Raw genomic sequence first — 23782 nt, forward strand, 5'->3', positions numbered from 1 at the left:
ATATAGTGAATTTTCATAGTATACGGTTGCCATTCATGTTCCTACATTTTGAAGTTTAGCTGTCGATATACCAGCCTCAATTGTAACTAAAGTAGTACAAATGAAGAGAGATTCCTTATTTTTTTCAACCGTGATTGAAGAATTGGAAGGAAAGTATATTATTTAGTCCGTGAACCACATCATTTGGAATTCACAGCCTCATTCCAAGACGCGAGAGAGTACGGTTGCGAATGTGAGCGGCAGTAAATCGGGATCAGCAATCGTTGGAAATAACTAGCTCGCACGACCAAGTCGCGTTGCATTTCGGCTATTACAGCGTATCAAACAGCCTGCAAGGATTCGGCAAACGGAAACTCTCATTTGTGAATTCCAGGTAACCTATGTTAATGATTGCTTGAAATCTTATCGTTGCCAAATACATCATATTCTAATAATTGCAAGAGCGCCTTTTGTAACTGTAAGCAGTTCTAATGGATAACGTCAAATTCGAAACGACATCACGGAATTGTCCGGAAACTCAGCTAATTATTTATATTGCGATAAAGCCAGCGACATCGCGATAAAATGCAAGTAAATCATAGGGCTGGGCAAAATCGAGTACCTGAGTGATTCGATTCTGAATCACGTAATATGCTTCGAGTCGAGTCGAGTATCACCCATTATGACGTCATGACAGAATATAATTCGTCAAAGTTCAAATATGTACCGCTTATGCCACCACAAAGAATATAATGCCTGTTATCCATATCATAAATGATACTTTGGTATTTTTCGACCATACCGATTTCAGTCCACTGGGTGACAATGTTGTAGGATAATCATGACTTCGAAAATGTGCTACGTCCAGTCACCTTCGTAGCTTTGTACTATATGTTTCGTATGCTGATTCTATGATACCGTCAATCAAGGTTTCAAGGCTTCAACAGTGAAAATTAGTTTAGAAACTATAATTCTCGTCGATCAATTACCTTTCAGTGGCGAGAATCGTATAATTCCAGTACTGAAAAAAATCGTCTTTTACTACTCGACTCGAATCATTTAAATTAATACTCGATTCAGATTCGAGTACTCGAATCATCGTGCCCAGCCCTATAATATGATTTCGGAGATCTCATAAAGGGTGGCGACTCTGCCGATGCAACGAATCACTTGTTAGCGGCAATGTCTTGGTACTTGAGAGCGGGTCACGCCACTACAGAAGTGATGATGTCTGTTCCTTTCGACGCCTTTATGGATTTTTAGTTTCCTGTAATACCGGAGTCGAAAACAAATCCCTGTAATCGAGAAAATGCAGACGGAATAATTCTTGGTACAGTTTAGTTACTATCGTAACGTGTCGGGAGATGTTCCATCATCGTTAGAAGTAGTGTGGAACGAGCAGCGAGTACCACCGCATCTATTACTCGCCAGGACGATTAAAACCTCGCTTTCAACCATTTTCCAGTTCCTAATGCAGGGCGAAGATACTTAGAATATATCCACGACACTAAATATCGGCTGAGCACACGCGACATACAGACGGCTGAGCACACGCAACATACACAAAGTTTTACCGACAAGATAGCGTAGTGGTTAAGCGTCCGGGTTCTTGATCGGTAGGTCGTGGGTTCGATTCCCGGCCGGGTCAGTCCAAAGACCTGATTAGTAACACTGGTATCCATGGGTTCCCTGCTTGGCGCTCATGCATTACTGGGATAGCATGGAGGGGTGGTGCATGACTTAGAAAGCCGTAAAGACTATATCTGCATTTCCTTGTCCAGCGGCATATGCACATCATGCACTCATGGTATGCGTATGCGCAGATCGTGTGTATGTGTATCATGAGTCGGTGTATGTGCCGCAAGAACATCAAGGACAAAAATAAACTACGTCCTTTCCTTACCCTTCATTTATAGTGAATATATACAAGATCTTGATGATTTCGCACTCTGTAAAAAAATAACCTCTATTTACCGCGAAATGTTTGGAAGCTCGGTAACCAGACATTTCGCGGTAATGTGACATTACCGACAGTCAATGTAAATTTAACTCATACTCGTCTGGTAATCTCACTTTACACGCTTGACTGTAACGTTACAGTAACCTCCGGTATATCCAATCTACATGTTCTCCTGTACATTTGCGACCAAGACTGTAATTTTACCGCCTACCTACCAGTGTTGAGATGACTCGAGTCATGACTTGACTCGAGTCAGACTCGAGTCACCTTTTTCGAATGACTTGACTTGACTCGAGTCACTTTGCTAAAATGACTTGAATTGACTTGACTCAGCGTATCAGAAATATGGATTGACTCGGGACTCGGAGCAAAATTCACGAGTCAATTTCAAGTCATCAAGTAATCAGTGTCGACAAAAATCACTGAATCTTGCATATGTTCGGATTGCTCGCGAAACGCTGGTGTAACCGCGAGAGCGACCAATCATTTAATGATCGTGCGTTTTACGGAGCCAACATTGTTCCCTCACAAATAAATTGACCGCAAACGAAGTGATCGAAGCTTACACCTTACGTTGTCGTAAACTAGTATAGTAAAGTAATTAATCTATGTTTTTACCTTAACAAAACCTCTTGTTTTATTGAAATTGAATTCTAATATAGTGTATATAGTCCGCAGCCATTGGCGCAGGCTCGAATTGTATCACATCGATTTGTATATGAGTCATGTATTGCATCCTATCAATTCGTATCTATTCTCTATTTTGCCTGGTAACTATAAACTATGGTTTAGCAGTTCTACGTATATGTGAGCGATACAGCGCCTTCTTGCCTGTATATTTAACTCTATATTCGTTCATCGGCTCAAAATCAATGACCACTCAATCTGTATTTCAGACAGCTAGCGAAATGCAATGGCGTTATGATGCCCCATACTTCGAAAAGGCAACTTGACTTGAATTGTGACTTGACTCGTGACTTGACTTGACTTGACTCGACTTGACTCGAGTCACTTCCAAAAATCGAGTGACTTGACTTGACTCGAGTCACCTTTGAAAATCGATTGACTTGACTCGAGTCAAAATGGGCAATGACTCGAAATGACTCGTGACTCGAAATGACTCGTGACTCGAAGGTAGTGACTTGATCCCAACACTGCTACCTACATACATGCTGTCGGTGTAAATCACGATTGCATACCACCTTGTAAATTCACGTACATCCATACCTATCGCAAAGCAATGCGATGCTAAAATATCGCAAAAGTTTCTTCACGCTCCCAAAACGACATTGGAACAAACTGTTTATTCAATATTCATTCATGATTCACGATGAAATGATTATTGATGGAAAAGTATTGCTGCTGGAGGTCTAATTCTTCTTTAGGAGACATGCAGTAGTACGAGTGGTCTCAAGAAAAAGCGAATTAATTCCACCACCGGCTAAACTTTCAATTGTTTTTTTTTCTCGTCCTCATTCCTTCTGTGTAACTAGCATCTTGCAGTTCCACTAAATTGAATTCATGCGTAAGCCGCTATATTAAGCAAGTTCATTACCTAGACATGACATTATAAAGACTAAGACAAATAGGCTACCAAAAACACTGTGCTGCATTCGAAAATTATTTTTCGGAGGTCAAAGATGTTTTAACTGTTTATGAATCAATTTTTTGCGATGAACTTGAAAATGCCAGTTTTTATCAATCAGATTAAGTTTTTTCTTCATCACATTTCCAATTATGCTAGCTTTGGTCATTATTGGGCACAAAGAAACTAATTTCTCTGGTAGCTTAGTTGGTCATGAATGTTGTCAATTTTTGCAAGATGGTATTTTTATTTGAATTCAAGGTTTTTGCAATGACAGCCGTTTTAAATACTATAAAAATATAATAACAGAGTTGAAATATAGGCACTTTTACAACTAAACAAGAAAGCATAATTTTGTTCTATGGCGCTCAACCTAATAGATGAAGGTAGAAGTTGATATGTTACACTATAGACACGTAAACACTTAATATCACAAGTGTGTTTTAAATGCGAAATCCTTGCCAACATCAATGTGTTAAGTGTGAAACGAAAACGAAGTGTTCAAAAAATTTGCAAGAACTTGAAGGTTGGGCCATCTTTCTCAAGTGCCCATAGTTATAGTTTTTTTGTGAGACAAAGTTTAATGTGGAGAGGTGGCAAAAGAATATTTTGTGGATCAATTAGGCAGATTTGACATTTTTAAAACCAGGTTAAAGCTTGTTCTGCGAGGCCAGCTGATGGTGTGTAGAGGTGATTATCAGCCCTCGAGTTCCACAGACACAAAAACTGGATATCTAGTGCAACCGGTCAGTAACCCAAGAATTATCGAAATCCTTTCAAGTCACCTCATAATATCTATTGGTGTTGGCTATACTGAAGAGGTTTCAAATGGAATTTCATGTCTTCATAGCATTCAGTGAGCTTACGGAATGTCCAAATATCCAACAGAAACAGAACCAATGTCATCACGGAGTAATACTGTCTTCAAACTCTTGGGAGATGAGTCCAAAACAAATACCGTTCAGCCGAACTGTAGACTATGCCCAAAGCTAATAATAATCCTGAAACCTCTTGGGAATGATATTCGTCGTAATTGAAACATTTTCTAAAATTTTCATCATAACTTCACTGCTAAATCCTTTTTATGACGTCACAAATCTCAATCGCAAGACGCTGCAAACTGAAGTTTTGACAAATTCAAATGCAATTTGCCAAAAAACTAAACCTCATTGAAACAAACGGATAACAGTTTTGGATTCGGCAGCAAAAAGTACACTAAGAACCATCAATACTTTGGTAACCTCAAAATTAACGCATCACAGTGCAATATAACAAGTTTTGAAGTACCGGTACAGGTACATTGTGTGATGACGGCTCCGCATTTTACATGATACAGCAGAGATTCATGACTTACTTGATCCAATGTATTGAAGCAAAAGGTTCCTCATTTGAGGTGGCATATGTGCGTCAAAAATATCCAGCAGTGGATGAAAACATATCGCGATCAATAACACTAACAAGCCAACAGTGTCACAGATCACTATATACGTCGGGTAATATCCCAAAATAGAACAGAGAATGCGGCGAATGAAATATTTCAATCATGAAATCAAAGTCATCCGGGTGGTATGCACTGTCGCAGACATTCACGGTAACAAATACTATGTAGTACTGTACCTTTTACGATGCGTATCTCATTCGTCATTCCTAGGAATTTTCATTTTCTTCAAGCACAACAAAACAAGCTTCGCAACACCCTTTGCTGGAAGCTCAATAATGGCCCGACGACACTCAGACGATTTCGAAATAAGTGATATTCATCCGCTCAAATTTGCCACTAATAATCAGAGGTCGTCAGTAACGAAGTACTTCTACTTTTTGGAAGTACTCAAGTAGTTTTCCTCTACTTCTGGTACTTATTCAAGTAGATCTGATTTTATGTATTTCGTGATCTACTTACTTACTTTTCGCTCTTCTCAATTTGTCAAGTAAAAGTAGTTTAATCCCCCAATACGAAAGATTGCCTGAGGAATTTTGGGGCTGCTTTCACGGAGTACCAGCATTAAGTATTCATAAAAGTCAAGCAAAGCCCGAAATTTTGTTGCGCTTCGCGCACAGTAGTTATGGAGTGACAAATATGTTTTCACGAAAGTATCAGTGGATCTAATTTTGGTACCGGATTGGTTGGTTCTGCTCACACCGCATTGTCGACCAAATCAAATATTTCATCACAGTAAATATGACCCATTATAGCGTTTGAAACTACCGTTTCGCAATCTAGCAATTACCTATCATATCGTAATCTAGCAGCCCCCCAGCAAACATTTGATGGTCCACATATAGCCCACGGACGTACGATCAAAAGTCCCTGACCTATCCCCTACACTGTTCACTCGGACTGGAGGTGTTGAATCCCCCCGACGTTCACTCACTGGTCAGTGACCGTCTGGTAAATCATTCCCGGGCCAGTGGAGGGAGAAAGTTGGAACGAATTTATCTGGCACTGGCAAGACATACCTGGGCAGTGCGCTTCTGCCTCAGCTACCCCTACCATCACCAGGATCTAACTAGACGCACCAACTTACAAGATTGATTTTTCGTTTCCGAAACTTATATTAGCATAAAAATATCAACATAAAAAAAAACTGAAAACAGCAGAAAGCTAACTGTAACACCACACAGTAATTGACAATATCATTAATCAATCAAAATAAAGAAAGTTGGTCGATGAGAGTGAAAACGAGGCAATACCCGCTGCACACTACACATATGCACACTTGCAGACAACAATTCCTCTCGCTGGTAACATCTTCAACTTCATACAGGACGAGTCGGATTGATGATGATGAACGCCTTTACCAAGTATCTTTGCCATCTCGAGTGCAACGTTGAGACAAGATATTCAGTTTCTTTGCATTTTCTTTCTGAAATATTTACCGAGAAATTAATTCCAGCAAACATGAAATAATCCTTCAAAATGCTAGCATATTCGGAATACCTTGATGCAAACATTACAGATTACTTAATATGACATGATGTGCATATGGCAAAGACCATGAATATAACAGAATTTGTGACTTTGTTAGAACTGTGGATAGAAATCACTCAATACAAAGCATTCAAGACACGAAAAGTGTCACAACTAGAAGCGAATGAGTTGTAATAAACTACTTGCCGGTCTTTCTACTGCAGCGGGAGAACCCTAGGGAAGGGTCTCATTGCAAATACTCGAACAGCAAACGGCTGTATACCAGGGAATAGCTGCCAACTACTTTACTTGACTAGCATTAAAATAACAACGACAATTATAGTTACACCATATTGTCCAAATCTGATTCGCAAACGGAATTGGATTAGAATTAAAATAAGGGCACAGAAACATTTCCAAAGTTAGATTAGAATTAGATCAGCCGCATTTCGCTCCAATTAATCTGTAATTGGACAACTGGAATCATCTAGTTCTAGTCGGTCAAGTCTGCCTCAAGAGACTATTCCATTATGCTACTTGACTAGCAGGTGCGTATCCCGGCGGTTCGAAGGTTCAGCCCCCCCCCCCCACCATTATTTCAAGTGTTGTCAATGGTGGCAATCGACTGTGCACAACGGCAGGTGCAGCAAGCAGGCAGAGACTCGACACTTTGATTGTGGCCTTATTGCTGATGGGATGTTCAAGCCTGTGGTGACGTCGTGTGCAAATTTATCAATGACCAGATTTCACATTCAAATGAATAACAGTATCAGTGGGAGGTCTCGTGCCGCTGCGCAGTCGATTCTCACGAATTGGCAGCACGCAACACTTGAAATGGGGGGGGGGGTTCGTTTCTACCCCCCTAATAAGGACAAAATTTTAGCAAAATGGCGGTACCGGTAATCCAGGGCTGGCCAACCTTTTCAGCCAAAGGGCCACATTCGATTGACGAACTTTTGCGCGGGCCACTATCCGCGCGAAGCGCGAAAATTTTTGGAAGTTCATAGGTCAATAATATTGTCACTTGACTATATTGCGGGCCTGCTGTGTATCTCTGAGCTAAGTTTGCGAGGACTGGGCTATTCAGCGCATGGACATATCGATATCGAAAGCTGCGACCAACATGCGTCAATCATTTCGTGCCTAGGTCTAGTGGACGGTCTTACTGCGAGCGCAAACGCAAGGTCGCATATGTTGAACGACACTTTGTCTCATGATCGCTAATATAGTTCGACTCAATCTGATACATTGGTCATTGGGTGTTCTTCAATTTTCACAAAAATGCAACAATATTAAGAACAAGAAATCGAGTGACAACATATTGCGCTAAGCTTGTAGAAAATTTTTACCTTTGATAAATCTATCGCAAATTATTCTGCTTTATTGTAGTGTACGAAGATATACCAATATATGAATGGTTGATGGATCTGTCAATGAGTCGAAACTGATAGTTTAGTCATCACATCTCAAGTGTTGCGGCCTGACTAATCAGATATTTGGTTGGCCTTGCAAGTTCACAATCTGTGCAATCCGTTTTTGATGATATTAGAAATTTCGGAAATTACCTCGCGGGCCACTCAAAACCTTCTCGCGGGCCACGGGTTGGCCGGCCCTGCGGTAATCTAATCCTCACCTAATTAAGGGGAAGTGTTTATGCTCTTATTATAATTCTAATCCAATTTCCTCTGAGAATAAATGTTGGGAAAATTGTGTAGCTATAATTCTAATGCTTATCAACTGGAGTAGTATTCCGCATTGGCGGCATTGACAAAATAGATACACCAAGAACCAGTGCATCATAGCAGGGTTCCACACTACCCATAATCTCAGCCCACCAATGAATATTACAGCAAGCCCCTAAATTAGAGATTGTGTTGAACAATTTAGAGACAGCTTGACATATTCACATGTTCAACTTACGACGATTTGGTATAGACTCAGTTTACACAGAGCTCTTTTCTTTTCCTTTCTGGCTTTCGGAGAGTATTCGCTCCAAACTCAATCAGTTGCAACTCTTCGGTACAATTTTCCTTGTGAATGCGACAACAACGGGAGTCATTGGTTTTGCCTGGAAAGATATGACAAGTTTTAACATTACGACAATGTCATAAAACCCATGTGGAAAGGCTTAGGGCCTACTGTATCCGAAAAAACCAAGCGTATTGTAGCGCAGCAAGCACTTGCAAAATTATTACTGAGACAAACAGAGAGATGATGAACACCAAACGATTACAAGATACCCTATTCCATGTGTAGTATTACGTAAGACAATTCTTTATTATATACTATTCATTTACTCAGGCGCGTAGCCTGGGGGGTCAGGGGTCGAAACCAATGTGTGCACAATGTAACGCGACGTCATAACACCCCGCAATTCGTCGCCTCTGGCTGTACTGTACAGTACAATATACATCATTCAATAGAACACCGGCATCTCAATTCGCATGGAACGACGACACATGTTTTCTAGATGTTCGGCCACAATAATTTTTTCAAATGTGCGAATAGAATTAGAACTACCCAATTTTAAAAAATCCTTAATGGGTAGTTTGTACAGTCTGAATTATGGTGATATACTTTATGAATAAACTACTTTTCACACTAAAATTAACGACCACGAAAACGAAATAAACCAACACACAGGTAAAACACGGGTAAATATATGAGTATGGTTACGCAATATAACCATTATCCTCTATGCGTATGCATCAGACAATCAATATTGCATCTACCTTGGTCTGTCGATTTTTGTTTTTACATGTGCATGGCGCAACACAGATGCAATGTCGTAGCCCTTTTCCAAAACAGTTGTATGAATATTGCAACAAGCACCTAAATAGAAAGATAGCATTAAACAAAACATAAGAGACAACAAACTAGTTCAACCTACAATATATGATCATGTATAAACTCAGTGCACAGCTCTCTTCCCAGTTCAGCCCTTCAATGAGAATTCGCACCAAACTTTATCGGTTGAAACTCTATAGGCTAGAGCATTCTTCTTACATAGTCATTCATGGTGGACTCCCTGAGGGGATTCATTGCTGATACCTGAAAAATAATTAAAAGTTGACACATCTTCATGAATGTGCCATAAAACTCTATAGGCTATAACGACGTTTACCTACATCAGAATACCAAGGATATTTTTTTATGAAAAGCAAGTTATAAGAAATTATTACTAGGACGATCAAGGAAACGATAAATAGCAAACGCCCACAAGATATTTATTCTACTTATATCACACAAGACAGAAGTCTGAATTATATGCTAATCATTTACCATACCTCTCGAACGAAGCTTTCCAGTTCTACAACACCCTCAAATGGTTGCGGAATGATACCGTATCTTCAATAAGCATTACTCCAGTTCTGTTCCGTGGTTTTCATTGGATATTTGGGGCTGGTTGGCAGACTGTATAGTTTCTGCATCAGCAACTTTACGTTCCTCTTACAATCGTTTTTCATGTCTTTTATTGCGATATACAGCGAGTGGTGATGGATCCGATATTCAACCAGGAACAGCAATCTTGGCCGAAATGCTCCCGCCATTATCCACTCTTGCTTTAGCTAGAGATCATTTTCTCTTCACCCAATCTACTTGATATATTTTTTACGTGAATTTCTCTTGTAGATATAACTGTAATAGGGCTGGCTAGAATTGAATATCAGTACTTTAATAAGATAATTCCGAATCCATGCATTAATATCTGCAATATTAGCGAGCACGATTATGAGTAGGTATGTTCAACTCGATCAAATCCTGTCAAAATGCTACCATCATATCCATTCCTAGTTCTAAACCACAGAACAGTAGCTCTTACCTCATGTTGATCGAGAAATCAAGTTTGATAGCAATAATAGGACGTACTATATATAACAGTATGAAATGAACTCTAAACAACACCGAACATGCGTCATTGCTATAATATAAGGATTCAATAACCAACCAAGCGCATTCTCGCTGTGGGCATAAGCCACTTCTGACTAGATAGATAGATAATTATATTTGTGTGTAGCGCTTTACGCTATATACACAGTACGACTATAACACTAACCGTATCATTGACTCACTACGCTAACTAGAGCCAGTAGTTATAAGCAACCAACGAGGTAAGTGACGCAAAGCAGATTCCCTAATGCTTCTCTCGCCGCTGACAGCAAGTTCGAACTTGCCAGACGAAAATTTGAGTCACGTGACTGTGTGCACTGAGACAATGCGCATGTAGGGAAAAACGCTAATAATCTCATCCACGAAGGCCACAACGAGATGATCGTTAACAATGTTCAGTGATGTTCAACGCAGGAACTTCGGTAAAACACCTTATATGACGGTACAGTACGGTATAGTTTATGACATGCTCGAAATAAAAGTTCGAAAGAACCATCAACTCCTCCATACCAGCATATAATTCCGATCAAGCCTAATATATAATCCCGATCAAGTCATAAACGAAATACAGATTCATTGTGCGCAGACGCCATTTCTGCCGACCGGTTGAGCCCATTTTAGCGAAAAACGCTATAAACGTATCTGACGACGTGAAGCACGCGAAAAGTTCGTCACATATCTTTCGGAATTGCGAATGTTCACCGCAGGAACAAACAGTAACGCGACAGCTGAAAAGGCATAGAAATCGTAACGCCTAAAAGCTTGAAATGAAGGCCCGACAGGGAATATATTGACCAGTCAATGCCAACATGCATAATGCGGTTATACGCCACCACGTCGCTGAAGAATCAAGTCAAGTGACGATTTTCTTTCAAACTATATTCTTGAAATATTTTGAAAGGATGAAATATGTGCACTTATCAGCACAGGAACTTGAGATGTTGGCTTTTTAGCTGAAACAACGTGTAAATATCCGCACACTGTCAGAATGTAATATCCATCGGACATTCGACTTGGAATTTCAGTGGACTCTCCTAAATGTTGGTTCGGAGGTATGTTCTTGGATATCCGAGAAGGACAGTTCCAAATCTGGATAGCCTAGTATATGCCCCCGCATGTCTAAGCGGACACTCAGACACTCGGACACTTCTCGGACCCAACTCGGATAGCCCACGACAATTGGGTGTTTGCTGGGCCATGACGTGATGTCCTGCTAATCTGAAAAATTCGGCTTTTTTGAACGTTACACCTGTTTTAGCAGATTTCCTTCGAAGCTTTATGGACAAAAGACATGAAATATATTTTCCGCTTTTTAGAAGCGTTATTTGTAGTTCACTTTCAATTCCTGGAGGTACAGAACTTCAATATACAATTAAATAGTATATTCATATTGAAATGAACCCGAATATTTTCGGCTGACACTCGTCAGGGGTAATCGTCAGCAACTAGTAGAGAATTGGAAAGAACATTGTATATCAACAATCGTATCACAAAATATGACGTCACCAGCATGAAATTTCGAATGAGAGAGCGTTCAATGTACTATTTTTAGGTGATACACGAACTCCTTTTGTTGGCAGAGTTTTGGTTGATGTATTTTGATAAAAGTTGATTCCAAGGCACACAAATGGAATTGTGAACGGCCTCGACCTACGATTCGAAATCGGTCGTCTCGATAATTATTCGCACAAATCGGATTATCTAACAGATGTTTGCCGATGGCAGAATTAATGGCCTTTGATCGATCAGCATCAATCTTAAGTGGATGAGTTAAGGGTGAGCTTCTCACATCGCGTGACGCACGTGTTCTGATAAATCTGAGGACATGTTGGTTTATGCGGTCCTGCAGACGTCTTGACGTTCTTCCCACGTAGCCACAATCACAGTGGCACCTATATTCGTACACTACATTACTTTGTTGAAGTGCAGGAAGCACGTCTTTGCGTGTTGAAGGTAGCAGTTGTGTTGTTGTAAAAATCACATTGGTTTTGACTGTATCGTAACATTTACCGACAGCAGAAATCAATTGTTTTTCGAAGCGGGTGGAAATGGGGCCAATCCAAGGTAGATGGATATAAACATCTTTTATTGTTCGTGCGGTGGGCTCTGTTCGTTTTTCTGCGTTGAATTGTGTTAATTTCCTCTCCATGCCGCGGCTGATGACGTGTTCAGGGTAACCGTTATCAAGTAAGATTTTTCGGATGCAGTCAAGTTCTAAACTCAGTTTGTTACCCGAACATATCATCAACGCTCTATGCACGAGTGTGCCTATGAGGTTAATTTTTCTGCGTCGAGGACTGAATGAATTCCAGCGAAGGTATTGGCCTGTGAATGTCGGTTTTCTGAAAACAGACGTTTCAAATTTGTTGGTATTGCGCTTTTCAACTAATACGTCCAGAAATGATAATGAGTTATTGCGTTCTTTTTCTATTGTGAATTGCAAGGCCGGGTGAAGCGAGTTTAAGCGAATGAGAAATTGGTCACACTCCGATTCATTCCTGAAAATGACAAATGTATCATCTACGTATCGGCGGTACAATAGTGGTTTGGCGGACTCACGCTGGGACAGAAGCTCGCCCTCGTAATACCCTACGAAAATGTTGGCCAAAATAGGTCCCAGGGGACTACCCATGGCTAAGCCGTCAATTTGGCGAAACATGACCTCGTTAAAGCTAAATTCAACGGAGCCAGTTGCCGCTTGTAAAAGTTCAACAAAGACGTTACGCGGGATTGATGGTGGTGGTAGCTTACCACCGTACAGCGCGTTGGCACAAATATCAATAGTCTCATGCAGCGGAACGTTCGTAAAAAGACTAGAGATATCAAATGAGCTCAGAAACACGTCTGGATTCGGCAAATCCAGGTTTCGTATTTCACCAGCGAACGTGAACGAATCGCGAACACATTCCGCGCCGTACAATTCCCGAACCGGTTCCAAAATGTCAATAAGCCAGCTGATGGTGAGCAGACCCGATCATGGAAAGTATAGGTCTCACTGGGACATTGTCTTTGTGAGTTTTTGGCAGTCCGTACATGCGTGGTCTTTGCGATCCCGTCGGTCTGATGGCGCTGTATGTTTCTGCCGTTAGGACACCGTTTTTCTTCAATGTCAGCAAACGGTTGGTCAGTCGTCTTTCAATTTTAGGTGTATTATCAAATTCCGAAACCGAACCAAGCGTGATAAATTTGGTTTTGTCATGCAATATTGATTCCATTTTCGAAATGTAGTCAGCTTTGTTCAGAATGACAACACCGGATCCTTTGTCTGGTTTGGTGATGTGAATTTCAGGGTTGGATCGCGTGTTTCCTAGCCATCAAAGCATTGCGATCCAACCCTGAAATTCACATCACCAAACCAGACAAAGGATCCGGTGTTGTCATTCTGAACAAAGCTGACTACATTTCGAAAATGGAATCAATATTGCATGACAAAACCAAATTTATCACGCTTGGTTCGGTTTCGGAATTTGATAATACACCTAAAATTGAAAGACGACTGACCAACCGTTTGCTGACATTGAAGAAAAACGGTGTCCTAACGGCAGAAACATACAGCGCCATCAGACCGACGGCATCGCAAAGACCACGCATGTACGGACTGCCAAAAACTCACAAAGACAATGTCCCAGTGAGACCTATACTTTCCATGATCGGGTCTGCTCACCATCAGCTGGCAAAATGGCTTATTGACATTTTGGAACCGGTTCGGGAATTGTACGGCGCGGAATGTGTTCGCGATTCGTTCACGTTCGCTGGTGAAATACGAAACCTGGATTTGCCGAATCCAGACGTGTTTCTGAGCTCATTTGATATCTCTAGTCTTTTTACGAACGTTCCGCTGCATGAGACTATTGATATTTGTGCCAACGCGCTGTACGGTGGTAAGCTACCACCACCATCAATCCCGCGTAACGTCTTTGTTGAACTTTTACAAGCGGCAACTGGCTCCGTTGAATTTAGCTTTAACGAGGTCATGTTTCGCCAAATTGACGGCTTAGCCATGGGTAGTCCCCTGGGACCTATTTTGGCCAACATTTTCGTAGGGTATTACGAGGGCGAGCTTCTGTCCCAGCGTGAGTCCGCCAAACCACTATTGTACCGCCGATACGTAGATGATACATTTGTCATTTTCAGGAATGAATCGGAGTGTGACCAATTTCTCATTCGCTTAAACTCGCTTCACCCGGCCTTGCAATTCACAATAGAAAAAGAACGCAATAACTCATTATCATTTCTGGACGTATTAGTTGAAAAGCGCAATACCAACAAATTTGAAACGTCTGTTTTCAGAAAACCGACATTCACAGGCCAATACCTTCGCTGGAATTCATTCAGTCCTCGACGCAGAAAAATTAACCTCATAGGCACACTCGTGCATAGAGCGTTGATGATATGTTCGGGTAACAAACTGAGTTTAGAACTTGACTGCATCCGAAAAATCTTACTTGATAACGGTTACCCTGAACACGTCATCAGCCGCGGCATGGAGAGGAAATTAACACAATTCAACGCAGAAAAACGAACAGAGCCCACCGCACGAACAATAAAAGATGTTTATATCCATCTACCTTGGATTGGCCCCATTTCCACCCGCTTCGAAAAACAATTGATTTCTGCTGTCGGTAAATGTTACGATACAGTCAAAACCAATGTGATTTTTACAACAACACAACTGCTCCCTTCAACACGCAAAGACGTGCTTCCTGCACTTCAACAAAGTAATGTAGTGTACGAATATAGGTGCCACTGTGATTGTGGCTACGTGGGAAGAACGTCAAGACGTCTGCAGGACCGCATAAACCAACATGTCCCCAGATTTATCAGAACACGTGCGTCACGCGATGTGAGAAGCTCACCCTTAACTCATCCACTTAAGATTGATGCTGATCGATCAAAGGCCATTAATTCTGCCATCGGCAAACATCTGTTAGATAATCCGATTTGTGCGAATAATTATCGAGACGACCGATTTCGAATCGTAGGTCGAGGCCGTTCACAATTCCATTTGTGTGCCTTGGAATCAACTTTTATCAAAATACATCAACCAAAACTCTGCCAACAAAAGGAGTTCGTGTATCACCTAAAAATAGTACATTGAACGCTCTCTCATTCGAAATTTCATGCTGGTGACGTCATATTTTGTGATACGATTGTTGATATACAATGTTCTTTCCAATTCTCTACTAGTTGCTGACGATTACCCCTGACGAGTGTCAGCCGAAAATATTCGGGTTCATTTCAATATGAATATACTATTTAACTTTCAATTCCGAGTATCATACTTTTTATTTGTATTTCACTTTCAATTCCGAGTATCATACTTTGAGTTCTAATTACTTTCAGTTCTTTCGTCTGCAGAACATGCATGTTGATTATTTATTGAAGCATAAAAGCAAGTGTAGTAATGCCTCTATTTTCCGAAAATAAAGTTACACAAAATATAAATTTTACGATCCAAAATATTTGGTATTAACGTATACTAATCGAGCAAAGTGTTGAAACCGTATCCGATACAACTTCTCCGTATTGCTCTTCGCCTAAACTTGTGGCCTCATAATATGGGGTAGGGCGCCATGCCATGATATTTTCTAAAACGAGGTCTTCTTGTAAGCAAAGGGTTAGTTATCGCATTTTCATATCAATGCTATAATTTGCATCCCATGATGCGAAAGAATGCTTATTCTGTCGGAAATTGATACCTCCTGGGATGCATCAGTACGAATCAAGCTCTCTGCACCTTCCGCATAGCTCAATTTGCAGCATTTGACAGTCCATGATAACGGATTAGAACTGTTTTCAAAACTACTTACTTACTTGAGTAGATTTAAAGTCATTCAATTCTACTTCTACTTCAAGTCGTTTTCGGTGGCTTATGGAAGAAGTACTTCTACTCGTACTTGAGTAGATTTTTTCGTTGCTAGTTCTACTTCTACTTGAGTAGCTTTCTTGAATACTGTGACCACCTCTGGTCAAATCTCTCTTTGGGTACTTGTTGCATGACTGATTTTCAAACTACCACAGTAGTTGTATGATACTCTTTCCGTCAGCAATATACAGCAGTGCTTGTGCTATAGCACAATCTTTAGCTACCATGGGTCTTCCGGCAGTTCATGATCATAACGGAATATATCTTGATTACGTTCAAGAATATAATAACTCCATTTTGTGAGAAGGTATTCCCAGTGTGGACTTGGACATTTGCGTCAGCTTGGCACGTCGAGTTAACAGCTATTCACACACTTGCAGCCCGGCGAATCAAATAAGAATATGCATTCAGACATATACAAGTAACTTTATGGAGTCAGATAATTATATAAAAAGTTACATAAGAAGAAATATACACAGATAAAATTATCTATAGGAAGATATATACACAGATAAAATGTATGATAAATATTATATTGATGGCTTGACGATACAGTAGCCTATCAGTAACTAAGTCCTCTTTGAAATCATTCAAGATACATACATATCTTACTAAGGTAAACTAATAACATATAGCAAGGCTATAAAATCCAGAATTCCTATTTACAGTTACAACGAAATGCAGACCTGTTCAACTGTTGCTTACTCTTTCCTTCCTTAAGCAGCTATATTTTCTCCAATATGATTGACGGAATCAATCATCCAGAACCACTGAGCCATATAAACAAAAGCTATTAGTTGTTTTTTGCCAAACAATGGTATGTTCAAGTAAATTTGATTTCAGCTGAAGAATTATGATTTAAACGAGATACCATGTGAACAGTTTGAAAGTTAACGCCAAGGAGTGGTGATCAGTGCGTTAGGGATGCGTCATGTCTCTTGACTGGATTTCCATCAACTGTTCGAAGTGTACACTGTACAACGCACGTTGCATTATTTGAAGACCTCGAATGTTGTCAAACTCGTCGCCTGAGCGTCGATTTGAGCTGTCATTCCGTACTGTCTGAGTTTCGTTTCTCCATCATAATGGATTGAGGATAGTCGACGTCTTGACAGATAGCACAGCAAGAGTGAAGTGTGGAGAGATTGCATGCTGATTTATGGGACACTGGCTCTGCTGAATGCAATAATTGCTATGTTCAAGTGAAACATCACAATTTGCAATTGGTACAAGGCACCTTACAAACCATCCGAAAAACCAAGGATACAGCACAGTTGAAGATAAGTTTCTTCTCTTCTAGTAAACATAGGCTTACCATATTTTGAAAATGTAAAAAGAGGACACTTTTTCAGAAATTTGCAAGATGAAAAACCGGAGTAGAATTCTCAAAAACCGGTGAATTTTTCCCACTTTGCGATCGGTTGACTAAAAAAAAAAAAGGTCATCACTTCCGCTCAGAGCTCAGAATACCGTTTTTTCTCCACATTGGCGGGTGGATGACTGAAAAAAAAAAAAAAAAAAGTCATCTTTTCGCTCAGAGCTAAATTCACCGTTTTTCACTCCGAAATATCCGCCGGAGCGTCACTTCTGTGCTAATTTGCGGCATATCACTCGCAATTTGCTCTAAATCTGACCTAAATTTTCAAAAAAGAGGACAAAATCTCAAAAAAGAGGACAAAATGGCGTCCTCCGAGGACACTTTCAAAAAAGTCAAAAAAGAGGACAAATCCTCTTAAAAGAGGACGTATGGTAAGCCTAAGTAAACAAGTCGGCAAGACAATTACTGACCTGCTACTGGAGAGGAAATTTGGACAGCTATTGAGGGACATTCAGGATGGTGCTATTATTGACACTTTGTGTGACTCGACTATATAAGAGCCGTGCTCCAAGCTTTGAACTGATTGACCAAAGTTATTATAAGCATCAGCAAGTTGCTACTGAACAGGCTTTATCACTTCCAGCATTTGTGGGCAAAATGCGGATTATCTGCATCCAATATTGGCCATCTCATGATTGTAAAATTCCAAGGTTACAACTGGCTACTATTATTTCGTGATATGTATTGCGTAATATGTTTAAATGCCTGATTGTTATGTATGGTCAATTGGTCATGGCCTAATAATCTCTGTCATTTTTCATTTGCTTTTGATCCGAGATGCCACTTTCATTCGCACACCTACTTCAAATTAGTAGCGTCGTCATTTCGCGTTAATCTTCCTATAATTAAAATTCCAATTTTTATTCTATTTGTTTTTGTTCATTCCATAGATACAATTCGTGATCTTCTAGTGCAGAACGGTATCTAAGCTCAGGTGTACAATTGATATTCTGTGATATCATTATTCGATAAGAATTTTTTTCGGATTCTTGTACGAAATTGTCGGATAAAGTCGGATAGTTGGATGAGATTCTCCGGAGTCGGACAGATAGTTCCGCAGACACCAAAACTGTCGGACGGATTCGGATTCTCAAAAATCAACATCCGCTCATCACTGCTTGTCACGCGAGGAAAGTTCTCATCACACAGGACACACGACGGCAAGTGTTTTCTAGTTGTTCGGCAACTACTATTTTTTAGAAATGCGCAACTGCAACTAGAACTAGTCAATTTTCAAAATCCACAACTAGAACTAGTACTAGAACTACTCAAAAAACTGTTAGTTAGTTGACCGTCAACTAACTAAATGATGAGTTTGTACAAGTCTGCCTAACATCGAACGCGCATTTCTTCGGGACGAGATAGAAAGTAATCTTAAATCACTCGGTGCAACACTTCGTCATTGTGCGCAATTGAAGAAGAGGTCATCCACTGTCTGTCGTTTTTTGATCTGATTCGCTTTTGTCGATACATGGCGAAGATCGACTCACGCAGAGAAAAGATCATGGCTGCCAAGAACGAACGCAACATTAAATTGCTCATTGCTAACTGGTTTGGCAGTAAATCGTTATGCGGTAAGAAAGTGATTACAAACTTATCTGACTATTCCCTTAATGATACCGAGGAGTTTGTGTTATCACTTGAGCTCGATTTTGCCATCCCTCCGAATGACGTGAATCTTGATGAGATTTTCGCAGAGTTTGAAGTAGCCTACTTCTCGGTCAATTGCATCATCACCGGCAAACATATGATGATGAAACTAAAGCTAAGGAGTACACGGAGAAACTTGCTACTCCTAAAGGAAAATTAGGTAGTTTGGAACATGGATTCTGTGGTACACCGATAGACAAGAGTGATTTTTTGATGAACAAGGACTGCTATTGTTGTATCAGGTCAATGAAGACTGATGCGTCCATTCACGTTACTAAACCTGATAAAGGATCCGGGGTTGTTGGTTTGAACAAATCGGACTACATTTCCAAGATTAGCGTAAATGTTCCGCGGGTTAATTAAGATTAGCCAGTGTTAGTTTCCACATATGCATCAGTAAATGACTGAATGTTAGCAGGCCTGTGTATGGTACATATTGGTGGGGGTTACTTCTTGGCGACTGAGGCATTTTGCACTGTTTAAGTGTGTATGTTCAATTGTTCGTTGATGAAACTACATCCCTATTGTCCAACGGGACACAGTCTATCGATGAATGCACCATATGCGAACATTCTCTTCAACAAGTTGAAAGTAAATGGAATTATATATACGTATTCGCTTAAATGCAGCATGGGTCGCACGTGTCGACTACATGAGGCAACAAAATGCACGAGCGGTGACCACAGGAAAATGCCTTGTGATTGAGCTACATCCCAAATTGCTGGATGTCATTTACTACCCGGGTTGATCGATCCTCAGTATATGGTAAATCCGATTTAAGTACTCGACTTTTTGGCCACGACCCTAAGATTTTCATTCCCATCATGTAGATCCCTTGGACGGTAGACCGCGGCCTTCCGAAGGGTTCACGGACCCCAATTTAGGAATTTAGCGGTACGCACTTGTTTTATCGCTTTATGCAGACTTATTTCAAGAATTGTTGAGATTTATATATAAAACTTTCATAAAAATCTATATTTTCAAAACGCCTTACTTTTGGCATTTTAACTTTTTTATTTTTGGCAGTTTGGGCATTTGGTTTCAGAAATGCCAAAAATTACATGACCCGGTTAAGATTAGGAACCAATGCCTTAAAGTGAAGATTTGATTTGATCCCCACACTACACTAGAGCAGGGGCGGGCGAATTATCCAATCGACGGGTCTGATATGGGAAAATGAAGTACTCGGCGGGCCGGATTGCAGAATCGATACATTAATCGCGTATTTATCCACCTATACAAGGAATAAACCGTATTTGTAAGCTGTAAGTTTAGACCAAAAACAATATTTAATGAATTTATTACCCTAATATGCTAGTAATGTCAGCAATTTTTTTGAACTTTGGCACGTGAAAATCAATTGCATTGGAACGGAGCTTTGTCTTGTTTATTTTCGTGGTCACAAATGTTTGCTCGCAAGTGTATGCAGTCGTAGACCCGAAAAGAACAAGTAGTTTCATGACCATCTTTCACAGGTTGGCAAATTTCGATGCATTTTGGTACGCATAACAATTGTCAATACTTTCAGATTAGAATTTCACTTTCAGGGTAGTAGCTCTCTGCGGGCCGTATGTTACCCGCCCCTGCTATGGAGGCTACATAGTGAAGTATCAGAAATGATAATTATAATTGAGGCTGTCAATAGAAAAAAACGTCGTACTCCCTCAAGAAGCGTGGCGAAATGAAATATCATGCTTCCTTTTAAAAGCGTTGACTGGCATAATTTAATCGATACTCAAAAAGGATTTTTATGATGATGAGATGTCATTCAAACATGTTATTCGAATCCACGCTGAAATTCAATACGGCGTGAGTGGATGCTAATAATGCAAGGAAAGTCATTTCTTTTCCTTGGATTGATTCAGACGAGAGACTTTATGATTTCGGTTGATGAACCATGTTGAAGTGTAGTCGAAAGTTCTGAGGTCTTACATAGTCAATATGATCGAGAGAATTTTGCGTCACTGACGATACGTTTCTGTAATGTAGGAGGTTAAATATACACGCCATTTTACTAGCGTTCGCATCCACGTACATAAAACTGAACCTGAGTCGCCAGACTAAAGTGTGGTATGCACACATGTACAGTACATTGTTCGTACAGTCGTACATCCTTACTACCCAGTTGCACGCGCTCGCGAGAGAGAGAGAGAGAGAGAAAAAGAGATGATATTCATTTTCGCCTGCACCATTGAACTGCTTTGACGACGGAGATGCGATGAGACCCGATAGGTCATCTAGTCAAGCAAAATAATGATATGCTCCCTGACCACATGACTATTTTAACGCGTTGTGTTTTCATTGTACGGGAATGTGACATAACTATCGTTTCCACGAATATCGCTAGGTGTGTGTCACTTGTTTCAGCTGCTTCGATGTGACCAAGCCATGTGGTGCCACATTACCTGAATTTTACAAACGTAAACCACAAGGATAGAAACAACACGAAAATAACACGGGTAATGCTAATACGTGATATAGAATGCATCAGTTATAATCAAGCTAACCCTCTTTATATGGCAATCATTAAAGAGTCGCACTCAAAGGATCACAGTTGCACAGCTGCATACGGCTCACGAGCCACAGTTTGCACACTCCTGCTATATGCTACAAATGATATTGATTTTAGGTCGAAAGAATAGCGGTAACACTGCACTCAGTACATAAATTTAACATGTATGTACTAAAAACATAAGAACCAGGGATCGTGCGAACTCCTGAAAGGTTCTGAACGCGTGAACGCGAACTTTCTTGAAAAATTCAGTTGGAAAACAAACCTATTCCATGGCGAGAGAGCGTAGTGCAGGGGTCAGGAGCCTTTTTCATCCGAAGAGCCATATTGACCCTATATTTTCCGTTTGTACTCCTAAAGAGCCATACATGTCAATCAACTACCTCGTCACAATTAAAAAATCGTGACGTCATCGTAGCGAAATTTTCAATCACTACATGGGATTCGGCGTTTGCACCTATTTTCTCTGTAAAGCAGGTACTAATCATGCTGGTCGCCTTATTTGAGTAATGAGTATGCGAAACTTGAGTTACATAGATCTTTTGAAAGTTATTTATTTTAATTGTATTGTACTGAGAGGCCTATGATATTTTTGAAGCTTATGACAATTAACATCTAGATTTCCAAAAGACGTACGTAACAGTAAAAGTATGAATCTACTTTCTAAACCATCGGTTCTCAACTGGGGGTCCGCGAAGCAATTTCAGGGTCCGCGAGACCTCTAAATTTTTAAAATGGTTAATAACCTAATTTTTATTTTATTTTTTAATTTGGGAAAGCATGAGGCAGTTTCGCACCACAGCTGCTAAAACCTCATGACTCATATCATCATAATAATCGTCTGACATGGACTATCGTAGTGTGGAAACTCATTTTCATTGCCAATTTTCCAATAACCTGCTGATACAAACATATTACTGTTCAGAGACGTTTTGTTGGGGTTTGTGGAAAAAATAAAAATATGGAGATAGTAACGTCAATCAGGGTGACTTCGTAATGTCTGCGAAACCTTTTCGATTTGAAGTTGTCAGTCTCATCAAATTAGTGAACAGTCGTTTGAAATAAAAATTTCCGAAGTATTTCCATAATTTGTGCCAATGCAAGGAACAGCTTCTTAGAAGTGCAGAACTTTAATATACCATTGAATAGTATATTCATATTGAAATGAACCCGAATATTTTCGGCTGACACTCGTCATGAATCGGACAATGATATAGCCTACCTGCTCTTAAAGCTCGGCTATCAGATTTGGCGCATTCTTATTGCGGATGCCCTATCGACAAGGCTGATTTTTTATGAACAAGGAGTGTTTCGTTGCTATCAAAGCATTACGCTCAAACCCTGAAATTTATATCAACAGTTAAATTGGTATGCAGCCTTGTCTTGTTCATGGTCGAAAATGTTTGCTCGTAAATATATATGTAAACCCGAACAGAACAGGTCGTTTCATGACAGTCTTTCTCTGGTTGGAAAACGGGGATCCATTTCTTGGAGCATAAAATTTGTCTATACTTTTAGATCATGATTTCTCTTTGACGGTAGAAACTCTCTGCGGGCCGAATCCGACCCGCGGTCCGTATGCTGCCCGTCCCTGCGCTAGATGCTGGACGTGATATGTTCATAAAAGATGTGTTTCTTCATTTTGGTGCCATGAATGTTGCGATCACACCAAAAGTATCGTCGAAAGCGTTATGCGTTAATATTGCATTAGCTTCCATCTATCTTTGCAGAAATGGTTTTCGGCACTCCTCGTTCATATCAAAACGAAGATGCGGATTTTCAAGACACGACCACGTACTTCAAGAAATACAGCAGCAAAATTAGCTTTGAAATAATAAAAGTCCATTAATTTCTACATAAATAGTATGATGTTATCTTCAAGAAAAATCATTATTTTGCTGTTTGTCACAAGCCTACAGTTCACATTTGTTCAAGACAGATGAAGGTTGCACCATAATAGAGCTAAAATTGAACTAAAACTTGAGGGGTACGCGAGGGTCCGTGACGGTCAAAAGCTGTCCGCGAAGCCAAAAAGGTTGAGAACCACTGTTCT

The 23782-nt window shown here is 40.2% G+C and overlaps 1 protein-coding gene across 2 annotated transcripts; it reads right to left on the reverse strand.

Moving 5' to 3' along the window:
- Window positions 1–6053: 6053 nt before the first annotated feature.
- Window positions 6054–13771, reverse strand: LOC145442854 (uncharacterized). 2 transcript variants are annotated; one of them, XM_080320884.1, is made up of 5 exons: window positions 9720–13771; window positions 9323–9483; window positions 9165–9264; window positions 8356–8500; window positions 6054–6384 (listed from the first exon to the last, which is right to left on the reverse strand). In XM_080320884.1, exon 1 carries the CDS (start codon window positions 12980–12982, stop codon window positions 11858–11860), a length of 1125 nt encoding a protein of 374 aa, XP_080177010.1. In that variant the 5' UTR covers window positions 12983–13771; the 3' UTR covers window positions 6054–6384; window positions 8356–8500; window positions 9165–9264; window positions 9323–9483; window positions 9720–11857. The 2 variants fall into 2 exon arrangements, with proteins under 2 accessions (XP_080177010.1, XP_080177009.1); XM_080320883.1 differs by having other exon boundaries at window positions 6054–6388; window positions 8353–8500.
- Window positions 13772–23782: the final 10011 nt, after the last annotated feature.

The sequence above is a fragment of the Botryllus schlosseri genome, chromosome 7 (assembly GCF_051294905.1).
Source record: "Botryllus schlosseri isolate E-star chromosome 7, Bs_hap1, whole genome shotgun sequence".
NCBI lineage: Eukaryota > Metazoa > Chordata > Ascidiacea > Stolidobranchia > Styelidae > Botryllus > Botryllus schlosseri.